Source organism: Magallana gigas, chromosome 6 (assembly GCF_963853765.1).
Source record: "Magallana gigas chromosome 6, xbMagGiga1.1, whole genome shotgun sequence".
Lineage (NCBI taxonomy): Eukaryota > Metazoa > Mollusca > Bivalvia > Ostreida > Ostreidae > Magallana > Magallana gigas.
In genome coordinates, this window is record NC_088858.1 from 36,355,600 (window position 1) to 36,378,565 (window position 22,966).

Here is a 22,966-nt window from a genome sequence, read left to right on the forward strand (position 1 = left end):
CAACAACTTCTTATCTAAAAACTGTGGGAGGAGTTATCCATACAATAGGGACACCCTTTTGGCAGCCGCCCGCACGCCATTTTCTCCATTTCAATAACCGGATTTTCTTCTTGGAAAACCCGATTAAAATATGTTTTATAAAAGAATAAACTCGGACACAATATAAATATACAAAAAATGAACAGATAAAATCTGCTTAAACATACAAATCCCATCAATATGTAAAGTGTTATTTCTCGCGCTTGTGCAGGCAATCATCTAATACCTTGATATTTTATGACTCATTGATTTAAAAAAATACCACCGTTAATTTGTGTAAAATAAGATGTTTAAAAGCAACAGCTTGTTAAGACCTTTTCGGAATAGTAATGAAAAAGGGAGGATTAACTTATTCCTCGCATGTTTCGTAACAATATTTTGTTGATTCAAGTAATCTTTAAAAAAGAACATTCTGTAGCTTAAAAAGAAATAATTTTCAAATGCGGTTAAATTGAAAATCAATTAAGTTGGGCGCTACGAACTCATGGCAAGCACGACCACGAAAGATAGCGAGTGATTTTTTATTTCTTTTTTATTTTACATTGTGCACGCAAATAAATATCACGATCGATAAGCTAAACCAAGCATGTTTCAATTTGTAATAACGTATTAATACATATCCACAGCATGACTCTAAGAAAACACCCCATGATCACCAGTGGTATTTTGAGCGATATGCAAATGTATATATACATTTGCATATCGATATAGATATTGAATTACGTTATCAATTTCAAAAACAATCGTGTTTGTTTCTGGTGTGTGAAACATGTGTTCTACCATAGAAAAAATGTGCGCAAACTGTTTTTTTTTTATCAGTATCAACTTATTAACATTAAATGTAAAAACACATGAACCGACTTTCAAAATCTTTTTTTTTTAATAAAGCTACTATATAGGCACTTACCTTGTATATCTTCACTAAAACAACCAATTTAAGAAGGTCGTTGACGTCAGAATACAATTAACCAGGATTATTCAAGGCGATATTCTTTCCGATTTTTCGCAATATCTCAGAGAAATAAAACATCAGGAAGTAATTTCCCTTGTAATGTTTTCTAGAAAACTTTATAAACGCAAAATTTAACCTATGCAAAAAAAAAAAAAAAAAAAAAAAAAAAAAAAGGAAAAAAGAAAAAGAAAAGAAATTTAAAGTATAAAGTATATGCATTTTGTATATCAAAACCTTTTTAAAAAATTCCCGATTGTATATGTATTGGCATAAATTTATTTGTAGATCAGAAAAAGGAAATGGCATTTGCAAGGACCCGTTCTAATTTCGCGAGATGAGCCGTTTCTGTTTTGTTAGTGAATTAAGGTGTTTTTTTGCCATTGTCTAATACTTAATATTTTCTAATGAATAAAGTGTAAATTTTTCTTACACTTTATTGATATACACTTCAGTTACTATAATCTTTAAGTTTCGTCAAGCTTCAATTCTTACAACGGGATTAACTATACATGTACATGTGTACTTAAAATTCGAAAATTTGATCACGAAGACAGGTCTAGCCGATATTCCTGAAATCTAAATATCACTATACCAAAATATGAAGAATAAAACACATACTTTTTCTAGTATAGATCAAAAGCTACATTTGTAGTCGAATAATGTGTTTTTAATATATTCCTTTCCTTTCAGCGTCCTTCAGCCATAGCAAAGGGTCATAAAAGGTTTTTATTTGAATTTCCTGGTTTGGCTGTGTGAAAACACCTTTAATGGCAGACAGATCGGAAACGGTTTAGATTAGAATGTCTGCATGTGTCTGCATTACATAATTATGTGAAACTTCGCAAAGATTGCATAATTGAATCGAAATGCGGCCAGGTGTAGACCCGTATAGATGTTTCCTCCAACAACATGGTGATAACAAATTAAGTCGGTTCCATAACGAGTCGTGATACGTTTCCGCTACCGAGTCAATACTTACACCTCCTGTTCCTAATTATATTTACATAATTATGAGTTTCAGATAAAGCTTTCCCAATTTATATTGACGGCTAAGCTGAATGCACATCAAATCGACTTGATTACATTGTATCTCAGTAAACCTATCCTTCTTCCGACCTTTCTTATCCAAGGGCATAACAGTTATTTTGGCAAATGCGCAAAAATGTCTGACTTTTAAATTTATTCTATGCACATCGTAAAAGGTTTTAAATTATAATGCCCTGAAGAAATCAAAAACATAAAAATTTCCTTTCTCCGATATGAATATTGCTTCGTTCCTTTCATTTACGAAAAGCATTAAAGACAGTTGCAATAACGAAATAGTTCAGTAGCCTGCTAATTGCAAGAAACGAATCGATGGCATCCTTCAGTAATTACAGGAACCTCAGTAGAATGATCATTTCATAGCATTACGGGTCATGCAATCTAAGAGGATACACCAGTTTCCACTTCTCATCCGAGTAGTTCTACTTTTTACGCCAGGACAAACACTAAATATCTGTAAAATCTGTACTCATGATAGCAGTGGTTTGGTGTTTTTTTTGAAATTTATTTTCCAATACTATCTGTATCAAAAATGAATAAGCATGATTGCCATGTCATTTTTTCAAGATTCAAAAGCTTTTTTGTCGATGGCAGAGGCAGGTTAGTGCTATAAACCGTGGGAAACCGTCGGTGATTGGACAAACTAACACACCCACCCCGCGTTGCTACGGGTTACCGTGCCCATACCATAGTAACGTCATATTAACCCAAACATGATAAGCAAACGCCTACGGTGATTTTTATATATGTGACATTTATTACATTTTGTAACGTTCGAGCAGAAATTGGAGAAAAACACCTTCAAGCGATCGAAAATTATTAAAAATTGTCATAGTCGCACATATATAGCATACATGTAGCTCCAGGGCATCACAGTACAAGTAAAGGTTACGTGAAGCACAAAAATACTTTGGAGTAAAGTCCACGTTGACGTTCTAAACAATTCTGCAAGAAGTCACGTGCCTTGTTTGTACGAACAATAAACCGTGTAAAGTGGCGATAAACAACAAGCACATTGTTTGTTTCAGTTTTTACTTCATTCTCAATTACTAACGTGATCAGCACAATGTGTACACAAGTTATTAACAAATTATGAAATAACATGAAAAATGTATAAAAATGTTTGTTATGAAGTCTAAAAACAGTGATTTCATCTCTCTCAATATGAGATGGTGGCCATGAATGTTCTGTACACGTTCACTCTTTTGAAAAAAAAAAAACAGTAGAAAATAAAATTTACCAAGCATCGTGTTGTGTGTGACCTGTTTATTTTAATGCTTTTCAAAGCTCAAACAAAAGAGACCAAAAGAAGTTGGTTTGATTTTTTTTTTATACAGTTTTTTTTGGCAATGTCTGTATATGTTCATTACAAAAAAAAAAAACAAAGAAAAAATTAAAATTTATAGGAAGTTAAAAATAGCTTGAATTTTCTTTTAACCTATTTTGATTGTTGATAAGATAAGAAATAAAAAGTTATATGAAAGTATGGGGATTTTATTGTTTGACATGCTGGATAAGGAAAAAAAATGAAATTTCATGTGAAAATGAACTGTTCAAAATATCAGAATACATGTAATAAAATCATAAAATAAAACAGGTAAAGAGAAAAAAAATTCTCTGAAATTAAGTATTGCTCTCAAATGTAATGCCGACTAAGAAAGACCGATACCCTGTAACAGAGAAAAGGTCAAAACACAAACAATAAAAAAACACCCAAAACTTCTACACTATATTTGTCATTTTACTAACTCTATAGCACTCAACTTTTGGCCATATTGCAATAACATACTTAGCATTGGCTCAAAAAATACTACTGCTATCTACATGTACATGTAATAAAAAAAAAAACTTGCAAAGATGAAAACAGGGATATATGGTACTATGTGGCATCAAATACAGAAAATCATATTTATTATAAAAAGAAATTTACAACATAGCAAAATGTATTGTATTTGTTTGTTGTGAAAACATTCAATAAGGTAATTAAGTTAATCGGGTGAAGGAGTTCATGTTAATGCAACAAAGGTCATTCATCAAAAGTTTATTTTTCCTATGAAATCATATTTTTCATGTTATAAATGGCAGTGAAAATGGTAAAACTATTGCTGTTGAAAAGAGTTATTCCTCTTTAATTTTTGTTATACATACATATTTAGTTACCACTTGTTAATGTTATATACACAATACATGTATACAATAATGCCCAGTTGTCGAACACAAAACTCTGTCACAGTGACAAATGAGGCAATCTAAAAAAAAATCTGCGTATTTACCATTTGTCATTATTTCTTCCTCTCTTTTGTCTTGAGAGGAAAAACTCAATGAGGCAAAATATACTGTACAATTTAAAAATACAATAACTCATCCAACTCATTTTTTTAATATAGTACTATTAACAGACACAACCTATTTGATCAGAATCATCTCTACACAGTCCAAATTGGAGTGCATTGCTCACAACAGAATGCCTAGAGTCCTGCAAAAAATCTCAAGACATCTTCTGAAGAATAAATGCTTTAAAAGTTCTTGGCTTTTTCTTCATGCTTTGAATGCTCCCTTTTACTCTTGGTGATCAACACTTCAGATGAAGGTTCATGGCACTTTCCAATAACTTTGATGAAGGGAGCATTGCTTAAGTCTGGCTTATGGTGGTCTCTGTTTGAAAAGAATGATACTTTATGGGGTGTATCAATTCAATCCAAAATAATAACAGCTCCCCCTGAGGACTCCCCATTGATAATAGGTTTATTGGGATATTCTGTAAATCAAAAACGAAGATTTGTTGTATAAGCCTATCACAATACCTATACATTTACAATGTAACATGTAGCTTATTTTGTGGTAACAAAGAAAAAACCTTGATAATCAAGCTTATTTCACCCCGGCCCTATCTATTTCGCAACCAAAAGTAATGTTTTTGTTCTATTCATCAATGATAATTAATTTAAAAATTTAGCAAAAGGATAAACAGACCTTATCTAAAATTAAGTTTTGTTGGACAAATTGTTCTAACTGCTTCTTACCAGTTTTCTGTGATTCTTGCTGACTGAGAAGTCTTTGTACTGTTGCTTCCAGTTTACGACATGGTTGCTTACAAGGTGGTCCTCCATTTGTGTTTATAGGCCTCTTCCTGGATAAATCCTCACCGACACCCCTGGCCTGGCTCTTGTTTGAGGTAGAATTTGGGTTACTCTGACTATCACCGTTTGACCCTGTTTTCTCCCTGAACACGTATGATAACTGGGGAAAATATTCATTTAGGTCATCGTAATTGATCATTTTGTTGCACTTCAGTACTGTAACAGGTAAACTGTAATAATAAATAAACGATTTCTCCTCTTCATCTGTACAGGTTACCAAAGGAACCTTTAGGACATTCTCCAGTGCATAGAGAAATTCATTCACACTACAACCATTAAAATAAAGCTTGCACACAGCTTCCACAAGGCAGAATTTGCCCTGTCGGCCAGGTCTATTCAAATGCATGCACGATATGCTCTTTCCAGCTAACCAAACACCTTTAATACTTTCAACCAAAGCTGGAGGTGAAGTCTTTTCTTTTGTGTGATTTTGACCATTTTGAGAGTTTTGAGGAGTGCTTTTCTCCTGTGGTGGGGGTTCTGGTTTGTTCCCTGGAACTTCATTTACTTTTGAGTTAATGATTGGCTGGCGAACTTGGGGCAATCCAGCAGCCGGACGATGCTGTCCATTTGAAAGACCCTGCAAATCAAAGAAAGTGAACGTCTTATAATTGCAGGAGACAGGCAGTGTTTAATATTTGAAAAAGGACACCTAACAGAGACACTATGTCAACTGCAAGTGACAATTTTAGATACTAGTATACATGTATTTGCATTCAATAAATTATCATTATCATAGACATTACATCATACATTTGTAATTTACAATTTAAAAAATATTGTTTTTACACACTTCTCAGAATTCATGAAAATTCTCTTTCCAGTAATTCTTGGTAATCGTTCTTAAATAATCTTGTTCTAAATTTAACACTATACAGGTAAACTCTTTAGTTTGCTACACCTGTATTGTTCTCAATGAACTTGGGTATGGGTGGATCAAATTGCATTCTTTTATCAACAGTCAGAGCTCTATTCTGTCATCAGGTGCCAGGCATTGCATTTCAAAGTTAGAATGTTTAAACTTGATTGTTAAATCATACAGAAGTTTTTTAAATCAACTCTTCAGAACAAAAAAAAATGTTGGAAGCTTGCCATGAAAAGCTCATAAAAGTATTGTCGGAATCGGCTGAAGAAAGATTGTAGCATAATTATTCATAAACGTGATGCCAAGTATACAAATACTTAACTGAGGTCATTTGCCAATTACGTTTATATGACAAAGACAACCAAATCTAAAATCTGTTAACAGAGCTTGACTGAATAGCTGGTAAGATATTTGCGCAGTGAAATAAATTCAGTCAGAGATCCATGCCATGTCTAATATCATTATGCTCCATCATAACACCTTTGTTAAACTTTGTTATTGTAAGAACTGAAATCATTTTTAGTTTAAACAATGTAGTAACTAAAAAGCTAATGTGTGTACATTCTTCTTAAGACAACCTTAAAAATTATTATTTCTGTTATTTTTTTTTAATACGTGCACTGTATTTCCAATTAGATATTTTATATGCTAATTGTAGTTAGTCAAAACAGATAAAAGTGATGTAAAATTATAAATTCATTTATTATCTATTCTAACAAATCAAGTTGAATTTGTTTTTGTAAATCTTAACATAATAATATTGTTTTTTTTTTTCCTTTGATAGGAATTACAGATGCTGTCAATTTGATTGATGGCTTTTAAAGACATCAAAAAGATCATCAATGCAAACTGTTTCTTCAAAGACCTGTAAAATTTATAAAATCTTTAATTCTATTTTTGATTTTTTTAATATGTACATAAATTTTCATCAGGATATAAATTGTTTGAGCATGTGAGATTAAATTTCCTTTAATTGGATCTGATTTACTTGTTAACATTGAAATGAAGTACTTTCTTTTAAAAAGGGACAAAAAGTGGTTTAACTATATAACAGTATAAGAATTAGCTGTATATACTAAACAAATATCACAGAACTATTCGAAAAATTTAATTAAAGCCTTTTAATAACGCAACTTTTTGTTAGCAATGCATTATGCATGAAACTAATATCAAGCAAGTTATTGAAAAAGAAAAAAATTCGGAAAACACTTTCTTTTTTTAATACTAAAAAGCCACCAAAATTATTACAAGGCAGATTGGTACAAAAATTGTAATTGATAAAAACAGTTTCAAATGCGCATTATCAATTTTTTTCTTCAGATATTAGGTATTTCCAATTTTATTACAGTGGTAATTTCATCACAAAAAAATCAAAGTCCATGATCATTATGATTTAGCAATTAAGTCTACTGGGGCCTGTTTCTCAAAAAAGCGTAAATCTGGGCCTAAGTTAGTCCGACTAGCAAAGTTACGCCAATATTTAGTCGAGTCTAAGTTGCGTTTCTGAAAGAGGCATAAGTTAGGGTTTAAATGTCGAAAAACTTAGACATCTCCGCTGAGTACTAAGCATGCGCATATCGTATTTTGTTTTGCTTTGAGGCTATGATTATATGTGGTGGATCAATTTTCCAATTCTTAGTACATGTAGTACCCGAAAGTACGCATGTTATACTTTACCACTGAATGTGCATAGTTCAAGCTGTTCATGACATTTTATATTAATAAAAGTAGAACAAATGCCTATACACTTCTTAACATAATGAAATTTTAGAGGAAAACAGTTGATATGAAAGCGGCATATATAAGAGGTTTCAGAAACCAAATATGTGACAATTAAATGTATTTAGTGTAGAAGGACGGAAATTACACGGGACCCAAATAACCCTGTATACAGTATTTTGATTAAAATAAAGATATAAAAGCAGTTATCTAAGAACACCCTTCCTATTTTTAAATAAAAAAGGACTTAGACACGATTTGAGATCAAACATTTTATTTTTATTTTCTGTGTATAAAATACTTTATTGGTGCATTTTAAATGATTGATCAAAATATTAGATGTTAAAGTCAAGTTACAAGTGAGATACAGAGGAAAAGAATTGATGCTCGAGTCTTATAGTTGTTTACAAAATTGTAATATAGAAAATTCCCATTTCTTAGACAAATTGACATGTATTTACACCAATACAACGAAGATGTAAAAATGAGAATATTCGAGCTTTGTTTACAAAACAAAGAATTATGAACTCTGTATCTTGCTTATAACTTGATTTTTGACATAGCATTATAAACTTCTATACATGTATCTATCAGTATAAACATTGAAAATGGAAAAAGAAAATTTGAAAACATTAAGTCAAATCGTGTCCAAGTCCCTTTAAATAAAGTTTTATAAATAAAAGGTTTTTACAAGTTTAATGGAAAAGGCATCTAAAAAATCCCCTATCCCCTACCGGATAAGACATTTTTTATCTTTGCGGTTTTAACAAGTGCATGTGAGTTTTACTATTTTCCCTATCTGCTTTGGGTTATTGCATGGGGTGGGGGTGTTTGTGTATACAATTGTTTATATAATAAGTATGACAAATGCAAGCTAGTTAAATTTGTAAATAATGCACACTGTTGTAAAACTGCTAAAACAACGCTTTTGTATTGCAAGTCGACAACTTAGAAAGAAAAAAAAATCCCTTGTTATACATACATCTTAAATATGATGAAACAAAATTAAACTATCATGAAATCAAGTAATTAAAGATCAATTCAGTTAAATGAGTACAAATAAACAATGCATATGAAAATGCAGGAAGATCATCGATAGTACATCTGCCCCATACATGTACCTATTTTAAAAGAATTACGATCGATGTTTAATATGAACGCAATTGATCACTTCATCCTAGAATTAATAAGATGAATGAATTTGATTTCCAAAAATTCAAGGTGTGCATGTGAAATTTTAGAATCTTTGAGGACCTTGACAAACGCATGTCATTAGATCTAAAATTGATGCACACTCTGCCCGCTTCTAAAACATATTTTTAAGTAATATTTTAACAAACAAAAATTGTTTGAATTTAAATGCGAGTTCATAAACATTCCAAAATACATGTAGCTTTCATACGGTTTTGTAGAGATACTAGGAGTCAAAAAATGAAAATGAGAATGCATACGTGTTGTAAAGTTTTCAGTAATATAGGTAAAGAACAAACAACCACACACAAGGACAAAGTACAACTGTAAACATTTTGAGTTGCTCCTATTTATAATTTTTAAATCAGTTTCGTTTCACAGGTTCAAACTTGATTAGAAACATTTAAAAATTTTAGTTTTTGTTTACTGAGTATTTATTTAAAAATCAATAATCCAATCGTACTTATATACATCTATCTTGTTGGGGAATACATGTTTAATTTAGAATTATAGCATCATTTAATTATTGTGTTTATATCATTTATCTGGGTATACCCATTCTTCACACTTTAGGTAAATTTCATTAACGAGTAGTAATGTATATTACATACGATTAATCAAGGTCTAGTCAAGGTGAGCCCATTATTTATCAAATTGATTTAATCTTAATTTATTTAGAAATAGAAACAGTTATCAAACAATATGTATTTTTAAAGTTATACGTACATGTACAAACATTTAGATAAATGTGAATGTTTTCCTTAATAACACATATAACCAAAAAATAAAATTCTCTGTTTATTTTGCCTTGAAAACAAAACACTCGCAAATTTTGTGCACAGACTAAAGACTTACGCCTACCCATTAGCAGGCGTAGATTTAAACCCAAATTTAGTCCCGACTAAGTTTCCGCCTTTTTGTGAAACGCAACTTAGTCTGGTTTTGAGGTTTAGTCCCTGTTTAGTCCGGACTAAGCTTACGCCTGGACGTAGGCCTTTTTGAGAAACGGGCCCCTGAACTCTAGTATCAGTAACAATTCCTATTTGTAGTTCATATTTTACATTTCAACATTAACAAGAGAAATGCTGTCAATGTGACAGCAAACCAGGTTTTCTTTTGTGTAAAAATTATCCATAATCCATTTGTCAATCCAAAATTAATAAACACTATCTATCCAGAGAAATGGGGTAAAATAACTAAGTTCAACAGCTGGTATTTTTGCATAAATAATAAAAAATCAAAATCCAATTAATATGCACATCTCTGAAATATGCACAATTGTTCTGCAAAACAAAAGCTTCCTTATCTTGAAAACTGTAGGAGGAGCGAGTTATCCATACATTAGGGATACCTTTTTGGCCAGGCTGCCCGCCCACCCTTTTCGCCATTTCAATAACCAGATTTTACCTTTCAGGAAACCCATTTAACAATTTGAAGAGGTTAACTGTTAAGTAGGCTAAAAGGATATTTATTGAAATATGACATTGTTTCATCTTGGCTTTCAAATAAAAGCCACTGTTGTACTGAATTTGAATGAAAATTACCTTTAACCAAATTTTTCTGCTACTTTATTGCAAAGCTGATTGATTTAAAAGAACATAATTTTGTGCATATTGATGAAAATATTTTGAAATAGCATTATTGACTAAAATTTATCAAGCCATGCAGTGAAAAAGATTGTTTACATTCACATGCATCATTGGCAGTATATATTGCAAGAATGTAACTAGTAGATGTTCATCATTTATTTAAAACTGCTGAATAAATATTTTTGAGAGGCTCTTAAATTATGTACTTAAACTACATTTTTCTCACATAGAAAACCAGTTTTTGAAATTGCATGAAAAGAACTGAGAGAAAAAACTTCCTTAAATCCATGTTGGTTTTCAAGTATCAAAAGTACCTGAAGTACAAGTGTAGTGACCATTGTATAAATATAAGCACTTGTTAATGCTTTCAAAGTGAATATGACATATTGTTACAAAAAATTTAAAAATGCATGTCTCATCCATTGCAATAAAGTTATAGTCATATGATTTGTCTCTGCTTACCTGTTGGGATGACATTCTTGGACCATGTTGTCTTGGTGCCTGGTGTGGTCCCGACATGTTTGGAGGGGGAGGAATATTCACAGTTTTGGCTCTCATGGTCAACCCCTGCCTCTGCTGGTTTGGAGGGACCATTTGTGGCATTGGATAATTTGGCACAAAAGGGAAACCTTGCATACTGCTGGAATTCGACATTCTATTTGATGAGGATGCACGAGGGTTGTAAGGGGGTCTGCCAACATTTCCTCTTGGTCGGTTTGCCATATTGAAACTTTGCAAATCTGAAGCCGACATACGAGAACCTAACTGAGAGGGATGGTACATATTTGCTGAGTTCATGCCATTTGATAGGGGAGCCCTTGGTCTTCCTATTGAAGAGGGGGACACACGATTGCTCAATGAGGATGGAGGAACATTTGCAGTAGGGCTCCTGATTGGAGAACGAGATGGCCTTATTTGGTCTTGAGAAGGATATTGACTATTTTGTTGACCAGGTGGGAAATGGCCATTTTGATAAGGAGGTCTGTTTCCTGGTTGATAACCAGGATGAGGCTGGTTAACTGTAACATTAGGAGGACCATAATTCATAGGATAATGATGTCTGTTAAATGTAAACATATAGCGAGGGTCCATGTATGGATAGGGTGGTCCCATGTAGGACCCAGGGGGAGGAAACACTGTGTTTTGTTCAGGCGTTAGTTGCTTATCAGTTGGGACTACTGCAACTTCAGAAATGTCATGTCTCATTGATTGAGGAGAGGATTGTGATGTCATATGTGTTTGTCCAGAAATGGATGAATTAACTGCTGCTGGACTTTCTACTGTGGTCTGAGATATGGAGGAAGTAGATGATGGAAGATCTAAATATTGTGCATGCTGAAGTGGATTTTCCATGGGAAGTTCCATAATGTGAACTTTGCAATGTTTCAAAATGTCCGTTAGGCATATGATTCTTGTTGTCATAGAAAAAGTGAAATTAAAGCCAGCTAATTTGCAAGCTTTGTTTAGTAAGTCACACTCTTCCTCAGAAGGCAACACACCCTTTTCTGGGATGCTAAGAGCAGCTGCATATTTCATGACAGATAGTGGAACAAATTTTCCAAGTGCTTCTCTTCTCACATAAGGAGTCACTGTATTGTTCACTTGAATCCATCCACATGGCTCATTGCTGTCTTCTGTTTGTTTTAGATTAATCTGCATGGACTGCAATGGTGGGGGCCCCATAGAGGTATTCCCATTCATTTCGTTTTGCTTGGCTTCTGGAAAAGTCTTTTTCACAAGGTTGTAAAAATCCACAAAATCTTCTAATAGCACTATTAAATCCTTGGAATTAAATTGCTTTTGACCAAATTCACCACCACAGTGTACAGTATTGATTTCATTCAAAAGTTTGGCTTCATGCCCAGTGATGAAATAACTTGTTAATGGCTGATGCTTGCCCAGTTCGTCTGGATAGGAATTTGGATACTTACTAAGAAGTTTTTGTTCCACAATGCGCACTGACACAAATTGTTTGTCTTTCCTAAAAATGTATGGCACATTCACTCCATCTACTGTGGTCCATCCAAAAATGCCTTTGACACTAGAAAAGTCTATCTGATTTTCTGAGATCTTTATTTTCTCAGCATCTGCCTGTTCATTGTTTCCATTTGTAACTTGACTCACTTGGGAACCAGACACTGATGAGGGTGGGGGAAAATAAGGAGGTTGCCCACCTGCGTTGCTCTGTTGTTGGCCAGGTACTTGGCTATATGTTGCATATAACTGCGGAGGCATTTGTCTGAAGGCATTGCTCAGTTGAGAGGGGTGAGATGGTGGGCCTCCATTTGGTATTGGTAATGCTGGTGGAGGCTGGTATCCAGAAGCAACACTATAACCAGTGTCTTGTCTCTCTGCTTTAATTTGCATAGTCTGCATGCTACATGTACCTATCAAAAGAAACAGCAATGTAGTAACAGGCAAAATTTTAAATTACTTTACCTTTTCAGTTGCAATGCATTTTCATGTCTGTTATCATTTCTGTTTGAAATTGAAATAGTTCCTATGTCAAGATTACCAGTAACTCATGACAACATCAATCATTGTCAGTCTTCAGAAAAAATGCTAGTTTTAGAAAGTTGAATGTCAGTTTTTCAAATATGAAAAGTGAGTGTCAAGATTGCATAAATGCATTTATTATACCTTTTCTCTTTTTGCATTGTTGTACGCATTTACATTCATGCTTCATAATGTTAATGACACCAAAATATGAAAAAAATTTGACAGAAAGTGCATAAAATCTTGCAATTCTAAATACCAGTATTTTTTTTTTTTTTTTTTTACATTTTTTTTTATGTTATCTCAGAAAATATATCTTAATTTAAATATTTTAAACATTTTATTAATATCAAATTATATATGTATTGAATTATCTAAATCATAATTTCTTATTTACACAGGGTAAGTTACACAAGTAATTCCTATACACAATACATGTATACTCTTAGCACATGGTATCCCTCCCCCCTCCCCTTCACACACAATTTTTTTTTCATGTTCCTTTTTACTGGAAAAATAACAAAAATAAATCCCTTTCTGGTTAATTCAAAATAAAACTGCTGCTGAAAGTTGATATAGTTATTAGTATTTAGAATCATGTGCATTGGCTCAAATCACTCTGCAAGTGTATACGTGCAAGTAGCACAAAAACTTCAAGAGAATTCTAATATTTCCCTAAAAGATAAGAATCTTGCATGAACTTGCCCTAACATTATATGCAGATCATTGCATAAATATATATATATATATATATACAAAAGGTCAAGAATTCAGATTTTGAGTGCAATTGGTTTTTTTTCTAATGATAAATTAAAAACAAAAATATTTTATTCATGCACACAATCTAATTATCATGCATATTGTATAAATCTAACTTACCTTATGAATGTATTAATTCCTTTAAGGAAACCATACATCAAGTGCTTGCATTTTCCCTAAGAAAAACAAAAACCAAAAAAAACTTGAAGAGCTTGCTTTTTATATAGTTATACACTAAACATGAAATAAAAAGAGATATGGGTTAATAAAGTTTTTTTTCTAATTTACTGTAAAAGCAGAAATATTCGTTGAGGATTTAATTTCATTAATTTCATAGGCAGTATAAATCAACAAAATTAAATCCATGATGAATTTTTAACCCAAGTATTAAAGAATGCAAAGAGATTACGATATGATGAAATTAAATGCCAACAAAATCTTATTTGGCTTAAAAATAACGAAATTTTAACCCAACGAAAATATATGACTCAACAGTATTTTAAACAACGAAGACTTGATTGAGAACACTATTTAGAATCAAACCAATTATACCTTATCTTTACTTTTTTTTTTTTTTACTTTGAATATATAATAATGCCTGTGACATTCAAATTCATGTTAATTTTATATCATTCAAAAAATTGAATGTTTCTGTGTATATATGAATGCTTAATGCTGGAGAGGTGAAAATGTCGTGTAAGAAATACCTGGTAAACACCATGTCAGAAAGTTCACCAGCTAGGATATCTCGGTGAATTTTTGATAACATACTGTTTATTTCTGATATTTACGTTAAATGCAAATTGTTCATAATTTTTTAAAATGATTGCAATAATGCAACTGAAAAACGATAAGCACGTACGATTATCATTGCAATATACCAGGAAAAAAGTTCACACAGAATCGCTATTCTATAGGTTCATATAAGGTAACATATTTGCAAATGTAGATAATAAAGATATATCTAAAAAGTATACTAGATAGACCACTTTATGTACAGTATATGGTGGTTATATATAAGTACTGTTTTTTTCTTGGGATCTGTCCAGAATAGTTCTATGTCATAATAGAATGATTAATATCTCACATGATTCTCCTATCCCCTGACTAATATTGGTGTTTACTTTAAAAGGGTCTGGAGAAGTCTTTACTAGACTATATCTTCTCGATTACATGTGGAATAAATTACTCTAGCTACCTTCATATTTTTTTAAGGTGATGGAAAAACTTTTTTTTATCAATAAATCATTTCCCCCTCATTTGTCATCTTTCATTAAACATTCATTATGGCGCTGTTTCATGGTTATATTGATCAGAATCATCCTTCTTATGCATACATGTTCGGGGATTTTTGTATAATGGATTAATAATGCTCACATCAGCGACAGGTGGATTAATCATTACAAACTTGGGACTCAGCGTGAACCACTTTGCATAAGGGTATCAACATTACTTATATTTAATAACAATGTGTTGGTGATTAAGGCATTAATTACAGTCTGCCTTTCTCTAATTTTCTATTATGTTAAGTTAAGAAATAAAACCAAATGCATCACTGTAAATGATCTTCTATAAAAATCTAATATCAAAAGTAATTCAGTCCACAAATTACATGAATTTTTTTTTTCATGATAAATGATTTTATATCTTATTTCTTATACCGAAAAAAGGCTTTCCAACCTAAATAACACCAACCATCCCTAAGAGCAAAAAATCTGTAACATTCATGCATGTAAATTAGTGGTATTATATCATATTAACATGCATATTATATGCACAGCAAATTTACATTCCGATGCTTTTTTTTCATGAGCAGTCATCATTTTAACATTTATGATACTTTTGATTTATTTAGTCTTAGACCTTGACAGGTTAATTTACATTCTTTATATAAATTCTCTTTCTCCATTAATGTGTACAATTTACATGTACATGTGAATATGTGTAATAGATGTACATGTATATTAACATAAACATAGTCTCCCTGATTCATTGTCTGAGGACCGTAAGGCAAAACCAAAGTAATAAAAATCACCAAGTGAAAAAATATATGTATATTACATGTAAGTACATCTTCCAAGTTATTAACACGTTGACCTTGACTGTTTCCTTCAAAACTGTTAAAAATGAATTGCTGGTCTTGTCAATTAGTGTAAAAACAAAACATGGCCAACTCTAATGAACTAAGATGCCAAAGACTGCAATCGATTTAAGATAAGCTTGTTATCTTTGGCAGACTACCAACTGGAGCAGTGGGCTTATAAAGCGTGTTCTCTATATCCCCAAAACTTTTCTCTGAATGCTCTTCCACATGTACATTGGGTTTAAATGCTAATATTTTTGTTGTTGCCTACAGTATACTTAAAGTAAAACTATATGATTTGAAAATGCTACAACAAAACAGCCAGAGTGCAAATTGAAATTAATTTGTACTGGAACATTTGAAATTGACTTGTTTTTATACATTTCTAGGGATTTATTTTTATTTTATTTTTTTTTGGCGGGGGGAGGGGGGCATGTATTTATTTATGTGACAGTAAACTGGATTTTCTTTCGTGTTAACAGTTTTTATAATCCATTTGTCAACTTTGAATTGATAAAAAATATACCTTTAATATCCAGAGATATGCAATATTTTGAAAAAAATGACTAAATTCAACAGCTGTAGGGTTTTTTTTGCATAAATGATCAAAATTCAAAATCCAAGAAATATGCACATCTCTGATATATTTATAATTGATCTGCAAAACAAAAAACTTCCTATCTTGAAAACTGTAGCAGTAGTTATCCATACAAAGGGGTACCTTTTTGGCAGCCACCTGCCTGCCATTTTCAACATTTCAATAACCGGATTTTTCCTACAGAAAACCTCAGGTTATTAAGACTCACATTATGAAATTCGTTATCAATCATACATATACTGACATGAAAGTTTTATCTTTGTTTTATGCCTGATTAAAAAATGTTTGTGTATCAAAATGGTCATCAATTTATGATAGATCCTTTTCTCTTTTTTTTGTGAGTGTGTGTTGCAAGAACTTTAGATAAAAGCTCTACCAAACGGTTCTACTTAAAAATTTTTATGAATTTTAAGCACTACTCATTCTTATTTATATATTTTAAATATATCATATGATATATATATGCTATTATAATAGCAAATGAGCCCCCTCATATATCTATACCTTCAATAAGGCAAAGGAAGCAAGAGAATCTTGATTGTCATGTTTATAAGGTACATTTATCTTGTTGCTTCGATCTCCAGATCTGGTTGTTTGGATATATGTTACATGCGGCAGGATGCCATAATATCCCAGAACTTTCACTGAGGAGACTTGGCAGTTCTCCAAGTGGATTTCCACTTGGCATTGATCTACTCCATGCACACATAGTCTGTGCAAGCAATCTTTAACACTCGGGCTAGATAAGGAGTATGTACAACTTCTTTGGTTTTGTAGGAGGAAAAGCAGGAGTAGTCTCATTATAGACTAGAGGAGTCTAGACTTAAGTTGAGAAATTTTGCTGCACAAAAAGCAGTAACACTTCTCCTTTAAATTCTCAAAACTATACTATCTTCTCCTTAAAAAACTCTTTTGTCTCACTTCAAAGCAATATAATTTCCTTTTACTCCGTTTTTTCTTCCAACTACTTTCCAATTTAACCTAAATTAACTGGTATATTTTCAATTTCAAATTGCCAAAAATCTAATATCAAAATAATCTATATTAACATTAATCTTGCAGCATCACAGAGTTAATTTAATCAAATAAACCGGTATACATTGATTTAATTAACAAATTCACTCCAACAAAAGTACTGTTCACTCATTCTATCCTCTGATTGAGCTTGCAGATCATAGATTAATGCCAAGGCATGTTTGTTTTTTTTGTTTTTTTTGGTTCTGTATTCCTCTCCATATTTCTGGCTACCCTTAACACTTGGCAATAACTTCCATATCATGTATATATGGTAGCATGTATAAACTCAAACTTAAATCTTTGTTTGCATGTTGAACTACTTAGCTGCCCTTTAAATTGTATTCTGTTAGATCCAAGACTGCATTACTTTGTTTGCAGGAGATTGATACATGTGTTGGATAGTGATTGATACATTTAACTTTCCAATTTGGATCCCAAAATCACATAAAAACACATCTTAATCCTCATTAGATGTGGATTGATTTCTTAAATTTATGTTACTTTCAGAATATTTTTCATGGGACAATAATTTACTGTCTCATTAAGCGTATAATTGCAAGTTCAAAGTGATATAGTATAAAATCATCTTCAGTAGATGTGGAATGATTCTCTCCAAGCAATATGTCCCTCTAACTAGATCTTAGAAGTTAGCAAAATGTATTTTTCATATGAGACAGGGGTTCATTTTTTACTTTCTCTGTTAAGCTTGCAAAGGTTCTCATGGTAAGGGAGTAGCTAGATGTAACTATAAGCATATATTACTTTGCTTAAACCAAAAGTCCTTTTAAATGGAAATCATTCATTAAATGCTATAGTGGACCACATTTCACTTTATCATCTTGCTGTGAAGTGACCAATTCCATTTTAGACATCTATTACATAATGAAGTCAAATTTAGACTACAACATGTTCAACAGAGCATTCTCACGGTGACATTACATCTCTCCTCCATTCTTTCATAATGTCAGGCATTTTCTACAAGTTTCCGTATGATAATAATTGGCAGTTTTCCAGCCTCTACCAATTGTTAAGCACTTAGCATTATGTTCCGGAAATACTCCAAAACCAACTGCCAACAACTTTCAAGTCACTTGTTCACTCTAAACCAAATCCCTTTGTCACTACTGGGGATCTCCCTTGTTCAAAGTACAAAGAGAAATTACATATATATCTTCTTGGTAACAATGGTGTTTTGAATCTCCAAGACTTTTGGGAGAAATTTTACTTGCAGGGAAATTCAATGCAGCTTTGATGCCATCAGATATCCAAGTAAACATTATATGAATCATTCTTCGTTTTCAATATTGATGACTTAAGTCAATTATGGCCAGTTTCTTCAATTGCACAAGACATAAGTTTAGGCAAATATAAAATCTTATGACAAATATAAATTTTATATTATATACTGTTAAAAGTTTTAATTTGAAACTTTACCATTCTTAAATTAAACCTATTTAATATTAATAGAATTATGTCTGGTTTGGATACATAATCATTAATAGAAATTAATTATACATTGCAAATTAGTGAGGACTAAATTAAAAATTTTCATTTATGGGAAAATATTGCTAAATTAAGTTCAACATTGGTTTACAACGGGTGACAATTTCTATGTTACCCTTGCTAGCATGAAATATTTGATACGAAAATAAAAATTCCATGGGAAAAAATGTAAACCACTTAAGTTCTCTGGAAAAAACTTTGAAAGAACATTTCAAGAGATTATCAAGTCTTTTGCTAAATCCTACCAGAATTGAAGTCATTGAATCCTGATAAGAAATTCAAATAATCGTATTAGATGGAAATGGAAATTTTATTCTCTTTTTATTAAGATAAATATCTCATCTGAGAGGTGAGATGCATCACAAAAATTAGTTATAAACTCTTTAAGCAATGGTCTGTCAGATAATATACAGTATACAGTGTTATTTTTGCCTCATGTTATTTTTGCCCCATGTTATTTTTGTCCTTTTACACTTTTAAACAGATTCATCCGGGACCCCTTCTTGAATTTTCCTGGGCTCAAGCAATGAAAAATATATACTCTTTTGAATTAACACAGTTAATTGAAAAATTGTTTTGATTTTGCCCCGTCTTATATTCACCCACCGATAAGGAAGGCTAAAAGGGGCAAAACTAAATCGGGGGTGAATATTTCCCTTATACAGTATTCAATTGAATATTTTGGAAACTTAAGATGCTTAAATATCATCTTCACCTTAAATTAGCATAGGCATATTAAACTAGCACAGCCAGTATTCAATGATACTACATATATGTATACACATGCAATGTACAGATATTGACTGGGTATGAGGGCAATACATGATTTATTGGCCCTTCAGACAGGAATGTTGCCCAAAGCCAAAATCATGTTCCCAAAATCCCAGTCAACAACTGTCAATTTTGTTATACACTTTACTACAGATGCAAGTATAGTTTCAAACAGCTCTTTATGTTGCACAGCTCAGCCTCTTCGGCACTGTTCCGCTGACGTCGGACACACATGGTCTGACAACTTCGATCTTGAACCAGCAGAACGATTCACATCAAATTTTTTAGACCGCGGCTAAATTTTAATTTGTTTAATTGACTTTTTGTAAGAAAAACTTTATATAGAAGCTTTAATACAGTATTAACAAGAATGTAACAAATTTAAATATATCTTTTATTCATAATTACTTTATTTATTTTGCAAATTTACCAATGCCAAATAGGTTCAGGGCAACAAATTTTTTCAACTCCGAGCCTTATATAGATAATATTAAATGCAACAAAATAACGTTTATTCCGATCCCTGTGTTCCTTTCTCGCATGCGATTAAAAGTGGGTTTACAGTATCATTATTCCATTTTAAGAGAAAATAATGGGATATTACTTTTTTGTCAAGTTGTTTGATAACTAATGTATCAATTAATGAAAATGTTCTGATATTCGATCAATCTGCATTGAAGATACATTAAGTTGAACAATTTTTTTTTTTTACAGAAATCTGTTCAGGAAATCCACATGCATGCAGATTGTATAATAATAAAATTGTTCATTTAAGTCGATATTTATCTCAAGTAAAACATATGTGCCATGTCAAGTGACTGCCTGCATATCTGGTTACAATTAATTGACTTTTGAATCTTAATATTATATATATATATATATATATATATATATATATATATATATATATATATATATATATATATATATATATATATATATATATATATATATATATATATATATATATATATATATGAAATTTACCTTATTAATTGTTAATTTGAAATTTTACGTGAATGGTTCTATCCCTATATCATATGAGGATTGAATGCATGAAAGTCTTAATTTCTTAATACATAGATCTGATGATGGCTTTTGACCGGGACGTTTTCATATGCTATGGTATAATTTACATGTTCAAGTAACCGCATGTATCGATATAATTCAGTATGTAAACACTTTCATAATACCCATGTCAAATGAACTCCATGAAAACATTGTGCATACATTCAATTTGTTGACATTCAGGGTTTGCAGTGATTTGGGGTAGGAGCTGTATTGGGGTAGAGTGGGGATGAATGGGGGCGTTGGGGATGTTGTGCATGGATAGGACTATAAAGTTAGGTGCATGTTTCAATCACTTAAAAATTTATATATCATTGATTCAGACTTCTAATAATGTTTAGACGTCGAACCTGTGGCCATTATAAACAATGAACCCAGATAACAAATTCACATGCCTTGGCTCAACATCAACATTGTCATTACATCACAACATGTACATATTTATAAATATAAAAGTATTTAAATATGAAAATGCTCATTCATAATACAACTTCACTTTACCGTCCAAATATTTTATCATTCGGATTTTACAAACCACATACCGATTTTACAACCCCTGGCGTTTGTTTACATAATATCCAGTGTTTCTCGGGGATTAAGACAACGTACTGGGAAAATGGGAAAGTAGTAATACTATATATATAAGGCCCATGGCCTATAGGCTGTATCGGTGACAATAAACTTCCTCAACTCACCGAGACTCATCCTGAATGATACAATCAATAAACATCCTAATCCGGTACACAGCAACACACCGCAACCTCGTCACACAACAATCTGAACCCACTCGCACATGATATAGTATATCGTCAACACGTGCTGCTTACCTTTGCTCGCTTGAATAAATCCCGAGCCTGGATCAGTGGATGTATTACGCAACACACACTGTAGTCAATAATTTATGTAGTTATCAACTTGTACACTTGTTCAACGTGACTAAATTCTAAGTCCTCATAAAAAATCGATAAGTCCCTTTAACAGTGGAGAATGGCGTCGGTTATAACATAAAAAATGTCTGCCTCGACTATTTCGTACGTAATGGATTTTACCGAGACGTCGCTTTTCAGGAATCGAATCGTCTGAGTTGTTCGCACGTACTACAAACCCCCCGAGGCAGGAAACGCAGCTGACAAGTTTTTCGCCAATCCCACAAAGCGATGTATCCATTGGCAACGGATATCCCTCCACGCTCGACTTCCTCGGGCAAAAAATTTAATCAGTTTCCTGTCCACAAAGGCGTCTATGCTTGAGAGAGCAGCACAGTCAAATTTCACATTATATTAGGGCCATTTATTGCCGTATAACTTGGCAGTTGGCACGGAGCCAATGCAATTCATCAACCTTTTTCAAGCAAATATTCACACAGAATTTTTTTTACTTGCTGTAATTTGATTCAAATGTTATATGCCATCGATAGAAAGAAATTGACGCTGATATCATATCAGTTGTTGAGCATTGAGATAAAAGCGTAAAAGTACTTAAATTTTTAAAGCTCCCTTCCACACACTAGTCAAACCGAGTTTGTTCAAGTACGTAAATTTTCAGCAGACGACAAACGTTTGTACAAACACTTCTTTGTCAGATGTAATTAACGGGCGCTTACAGTTACCCCTAGCAACTGAGTCATTAATCCTACTCAAGCGTTAAGTTAACTTATCGAGGTTCTCTAATAACACGCAGATGATAGAAAACACGCAGTTCGGCTTTTATCAACCAGACAATCTTTTGTGAGAAGTTTTCTCGTTAACATATTGTATATTGTGTCAAAGCCTTATTTCAACCCAGGCTATCATTTTTTTTATTCCACATGGTCTGGTATTAAACCCACTGTATATATCGATCGTCTGCCAACCACACAATCGCCCAAATAAAACAAACCGGGGCCATTGTGTCAGTACAATTAATCACTTGGCAGAGGGCCAACGTTGTTATATATTGACGACGCGAGCGGAATACATGAAACAAGCTTGAAGTTCGTCTACTGAGACCGATATTTTTTAGTTAGCCACAAAAAATCGTGCCGTTTTTAGATTTTGTATGTGACCCCGAGGCATGTGTCACGCGATGACACATTAATGTACATATTAATCAAGTTGTATGGTAAGTCAACTTGAACATTTGGATATATTTGT

At 32.4% G+C, this 22,966-nt stretch overlaps 1 protein-coding gene across 4 annotated transcripts; it reads right to left on the bottom strand.

Annotated features, from left to right (window-relative positions):
- Window positions 1-3,050: 3,050 nt before the first annotated feature.
- On the bottom strand, window positions 3,051-22,383 carry LOC105327096 (uncharacterized). 4 transcript variants are annotated; one of them, XM_020066747.3, is made up of 5 exons: window positions 21,662-22,383; window positions 13,915-13,970; window positions 11,002-12,926; window positions 5,059-5,755; window positions 3,051-4,690 (listed from the first exon to the last, which is right to left on the bottom strand). In XM_020066747.3, the coding sequence occupies exons 3-5, from the start codon at window positions 12,913-12,915 to the stop codon at window positions 4,668-4,670; spliced, it is 2,634 nt and encodes an 877-aa protein (XP_019922306.3). In that variant the 5' UTR covers window positions 12,916-12,926; window positions 13,915-13,970; window positions 21,662-22,383; the 3' UTR covers window positions 3,051-4,667. The 4 variants fall into 4 exon arrangements, with proteins under 4 accessions (XP_019922306.3, XP_011425701.3, XP_011425702.3 ...); XM_011427399.4 differs by having other exon boundaries at window positions 3,051-4,793; window positions 21,662-22,379; XM_011427400.4 differs by having other exon boundaries at window positions 3,051-4,793; window positions 21,530-21,667.
- Window positions 22,384-22,966: the final 583 nt, after the last annotated feature.

Bases quoted from the DNA above. Each gene is read 5' to 3' on its own strand.
- LOC105327096 (XM_011427399.4), bottom strand. From the start codon at position 12,915: ATGCAGACTATGCAAATTAAAGCAGAGAGACAAGACACTGGTTATAGT. The intron at 5,756-11,001 runs GTAAGCAGAGAC...TTTGATTTGCAG, and splicing joins CAAGAATGTCATCCCAACAG to GGTCTTTCAAATGGACAGCA. The intron at 4,794-5,058 runs GTAAGAAGCAGT...TTTGATTTACAG, and splicing joins GCAAGAATCACAGAAAACTG to AATATCCCAATAAACCTATT.